Below are 5,224 nucleotides of genomic sequence, written 5' to 3'. Positions count from 1 at the left end.
TAGTTTAATATAGAATATTTAAAAAAAAAAATATTGTTTCTAATACTTATCTTAAACATTTAAAATTATTTATTAAAATATGTAAATAAGTAAAAAATCTTTGTTAATAATTTTAAAACAAATATTTTTACAAGGTTAGAATTGTTTTCCTTGTTTATTTTCATTTAATATTAAGAAATTTTATTTAATAAATGACTTTTTATTAATTAGTTTCGAATGAAATATTACAAAGTCTTATTGATCGAGAAGCCTGTAATTTTCTTTTAAATAATAATAATAATAATAATGTTTATATGTTATTTTGTGTATAAGAAAGTATATAAAACAATAAAATAGACACTAAAATAAACATAAATTATAAGTTACTTAAAATAAATTAATAATAACCATTTTTTCCTTCTTCATATTTTAAATAAAATTTAGTTAAGGCTTACTTAAAAAAACAAAAACAAAAATATTTCCTTTATATTGCGTCATAATACGTCATATTATTGTTTTTCTGTCTTTACAAATAACCTCTTTTATTTTCATACTTAATTGAGACTGTTAATAACTGTAATAGAATTTGAAATACTTTTGATGTAAAAAGAATTTGATAAAAGATAATAATTAAAATAAGTTTGTTTCATGTTAATTTAAACGAAATAGCTCAATTTGTCCAAGGCGTTGTACACATTGTATTATTATTATTATTACTTCTCTTTATTTTATTTACTTTTGTTTTTTTATTCTACCACCGTGTAAACTGAGGTCATTGATGACCGTTATTTTTAAAGTTCTTTTAATAGAAATAAGTTAAATGGCCTAATTTTATTTACTTTTATTAATTACATTCTATAAATAATCAAAATCCATTTTTCTATTACGAAGATTTATGTTTGTAATACGATGTTAAAAAATTAAGATGTATGTCGTTAATTGACTCTCCTTATTTCGTAATTATTATACGAATTTTAATTATACTTGTCTCTTAAAAAAAAGTTATTTTCTTGTAATTGAATAAGTGCTGTAACCTCTGTGACTTTTAATAACTTTTTCCTTATAATTTTATAAATAAAAATAAATTTACTATAATATTATACATTTAAAATGTAATTTTTAAGTGCAATTTTTTAAATTATTATTCACTTCAATCCGAAAGTAATTCTGTTTTAGAATGTAAACAATATGAAATATATATAAAATTACAAATATTTAATTATTTTTCAGCTATAAAGATGAATGTTAAATTCATTCAACAGGGGCTTTCAATTCAGTTTTCACGTTTAGGAAGATTAATCGCAAGACAACCTTTGTACTTTATTATTTCACCTATTATTATAACTGCTTTTTTCTGCATTGGAATAACGAGAATTAAAAATAATAGAGACAGTGATAATTTATTTACTGCAGAAAATGGACGAGCCCATCAGAGTAAGAAAATTGTGGACTCTCTCTTCTCTATAAATACTTCTTCATTTATTGATCCACCTCGTTTGTTAGAGAGGAATGAATTTAGTCTTATTCAAATAACAGCCAAAGATGGAGGTACACTTCTTAAAGAAAATATTTTTCAAGAAATGAAAATTTTAGACGATATTATAAGAAATATAACTGTGATTTCGAATGGTCAAATTCTTAAATATAAAGATATTTGTGGACATAGGTTTAAAAGTTGTTTAAATAATTCAATTTTTGATTTAATGCATCATTCAGAAGATATTTTACAAGGAAAATATAATGTTAAATTTCCTGTCGATATGGATACTTTTACTTATTATTTTAAATCATATATTTTAGATGTTGGAGGTGTTACAATTAATAAAGATGGATATTTAAGAGATTTTAAAGCTGCTAGAATATTTTATATTTTAGATATTAGTAATTCTCATAAATTGGAAGCTATTAATCAATGGCAAAATAAATTACATAAAATAATAATAAAAGCAAAATTTGATAATATAATTGTAAGCATTTTAAGCTTAGAAGGTATAAAAGAAGAAATAAAACTATTTAGTGAAGTACTTCTACCACTCATTCCAGCTGTCATTTTAAGTGTTTCTGTATTTTCTTTTTTAACTTGTCTAACTAATGATTGGATTCGAAGCAAACCGTGGCTAGGACCATCTGCTTGTATTTCTGCAGGATTAGCTATTACAAGTGGATTTGGATTGATGTTTTTTCTTGGAATTGAATATGTCGATTTCTCAATTGCTTCTACGTATGTTGTATTAAGTAAGGTTTTTGATATATAATTTAATTTTCAATATTAATTATTTGTGTTCATGTTTATCATTCTATATGTTCAGGTACGGAAATTGACGATGCTTTCGTACTCATAGCAGCATGGAGGAAAACTGATGCGAAAAAAACCGTTGAGGAACGAATGGGCAAAACATATTCAGAAGCAGCAGTTTCTATCACAATAACATCTGTAACAAACATTTTATCTTTCTGCATAGGAATGGCTTCTTCTTTTCCAGGTGTTCGAATTTTCTGTGCGTATGGAGCAAGTGCAATGTTTTTTACTTATGTCTATCAAATTACGTTTTTTGGTGGATGTATGGCTTTGAGTGGATATCGAGAACACCATAGACTTCATCCATTTACTTTCAAACATATGCCTATAAAAGGTAAGAAAAAACGCTTAATTAATTATATATAGGCCTATATATAATTAATATTATAATATAATTAATCATTTGAGTGAGTTTTATTGTCTCTTTTTTTTGACAAATAATGTAGTAATTTTTATAGGAACGAAAAATGAAGATATCGAATGTAAGGACGAGATATTCATGGCATTTTTTCGAGATAAATTTGGAAGCATTTTAAAGAAAACTATTGTGAAAATTATTATTGGTATATTATTTTTCATTAACCTTGGATTTGGTATTTGGGGATTATGTATGATTGAAAGTGGAAATAACTTTTCTGACGTATTCACTCATAATTCTTCAGTTAAACGATTTACAGATTCGATGTATCAATATTTCGGTAAATATACTTATCCAGTGCACATAGTATTTGATCAACCTTTAAATTATGCAGACGAATCTGTGCAGGTGTCTATAGATAATATATTAAAAAAATTTGAAGAACACCCACACATGGCAGATACTTCTTTAAGATTGTCATGGTTAAAGTATTATAAACTGTTTATGAAACATCCCGCTGGGAAATTTATGTTACGCGGTTATAATATATCGCAAAAACAAGATTTTATAGATGGACTTCGTTTTGTATTTCTTAAAATGCCTCAAGCAAAAGAATTTTCATTAGATATAGTGTTTAATGATAATCACACTGAGATTTTAGCAAGTAGATTTCTATTACCAATGAAAGACATATCAAGTCAAGATGATGAGTTAAAAGTTCTTAAGGACCTCAACGATATTGTAGATGATTTGCCAATGCCAATAACTATTCACAGCTTAACATTCCATTTACTAGAACAAGCCATAGTTATCAAGAAAATGGCTGTACAGGTTGCATTATTAAGTGCACTAATAATATGTATTGTGTTCTTTATATTTGTGCCAAATGTCGCTTGTGTTATCTCGGTATCAACTATAATATTTTGCATTATTTTAGAAACTGCTGGTTATTTACATTTTTGGAATGTTAATATTGATATGGTATCCGTAACAATATTTGTAATGACTGTAGGATTTTCTATTAATTATCCTACGCATATATCTTTTGCTTTTGTAATGTCAGATAATCTAGATTCTAATGAAAGAATTAAAAAGTCACTTTACGAAGTGGGTTTTCCTATAATGCAAGGTTCGTTATCCACCATATTAGGAGTATTGATTTTAGCACTTCTACCCTTTTATGTAACTCAAAGTACTTTTAAACTTATCTGTTTAATTGCCGTTCAGACGGCATTTCATGCCATGTTTGTCATTCCAGTAGTTTTCAGTGTTTTGGGACATTGCGATAAATCTTTATCATTTAACTCAAATTTACCCGAAAAATTAGGAAAAGAATTTATTTTAATTTCGGAATCAAATGATTCGAAATAATAAATTAAGTTACTATATAATAAGTTTATTTTAAGTTATCACTTTCTCTTNTTTAGTTTCTTATCAACCTATAATTTATTAAATAAAATTTGCATTTTAAACTTTTAATTTATTAATACTTATTATTCTAAATCAGTGTTTTTCAACCTTCTTGAATACGCCACCCCTTTACAAGTTAAAAAAATTTTGGCGACCCCCCAGAGCCATATTAAAACTATATCAGTGATTTTAAAAACTACGTATTTAATTTTTTTTCTGTTGAGACCTAAATATCGATCGAAAAACCAATTGTACTTTAAAAGAAAAATGCAAAGCCTTCTCACTGAAATTGTAGCTTTATTTATTGTAGTGTAGGACCTACAAACACTTGTCTTTTTCTTTTACCCGCGACCCCCGTGTAAGGCTTTGCGACCCTCCTGGGGTCGCGACCCACAAGTTGAAAAACACTATTCTAAATCATCATACAATCTTTTCCACTGTTTAAGGGAAGGTTTGTAGAAAATATAAGAAACTTTGCAAAAATAGTTCACACTTATCAGAATTTTGTAAAACATTTCTTAAATAGCACAAAACTTGCAAAATTATTAAAGATTTCAAAAATTTTCTGAAGGATTTGCACTATTTTCAGAAAAAGATAGCACACATTGTTACAACAAGATACATATTTCGTTATTAGAGGAAACATTTCAATTATGACATGGATTTCAATATTAGAGTTTTACACGGCAAACATTAGAAGAAATATCAAAATTTAATGAGCTTATTGCAAAATCAGAGTAAAAATTTATAGAGGTTTTCAAGACTATAATTGCAAAACACAAGCTAATTTGTGTTTTACAATGTTTCGTGTACTGTCCTCTCTTGCTACAATAGAGTATAACCTAAAATATATTTTAATTAATTCGTAAAATTAATTGAACAATATACAGTATATGTTCAATAAAATTCCTATAGGTTAAAGCAAAATTCCAAATTCCGAAATCAACCAGATGTTATAAAAGTAGTTCGTACCAGAAAGAGGAGCATACTCCTCCACTTGAAAGGCTTCCTAAGAAGTAAAGGAGGTTCCCAGCATTCCTTCCCTTTACAGGTCGTCATCGCTGTTCGTCCTACGGACTATCTTTAGAACGTCCATGAATTGGTGTTGCATACAGAAGCAGTTTTTTCCGCTCACTAGATGCACATTTTATAACACAAGAATTTCTCTGTATATATTT

General features: G+C 26.9%; 1 protein-coding gene across 1 annotated transcript in view; it reads left to right on the top strand.

The window, feature by feature from the left end:
• Nucleotides 1-4,007, top strand: part of LOC111626783 (patched domain-containing protein 3-like) — a 64,748-nt gene extending 60,741 nt beyond the window's left edge. Inside the window, exons 8-12 of the mRNA XM_023370286.1 lie at nt 1,242-1,527; nt 1,573-2,214; nt 2,289-2,612; nt 2,737-3,542; nt 3,864-4,007. Of these exons, the coding sequence (XP_023226054.1) occupies nt 1,242-1,527; nt 1,573-2,214; nt 2,289-2,612; nt 2,737-3,542; nt 3,864-4,007 (2,202 nt within the window). The remainder of the gene's footprint in view (nt 1-1,241; nt 1,528-1,572; nt 2,215-2,288; nt 2,613-2,736; nt 3,543-3,863) is intronic.
• The last annotated feature ends 1,217 nt before the right edge of the window (nt 4,008-5,224 follow it).

Source organism: Centruroides sculpturatus, unplaced genomic scaffold (assembly GCF_000671375.1).
Source record: "Centruroides sculpturatus isolate CEXI.00-Female unplaced genomic scaffold, Cexi_2.0 scaffold388, whole genome shotgun sequence".
NCBI classification, from domain to species: Eukaryota; Metazoa; Arthropoda; class Arachnida; order Scorpiones; family Buthidae; genus Centruroides; species Centruroides sculpturatus.
This window is presented reverse-complemented; position numbering and strand designations above follow the sequence as displayed.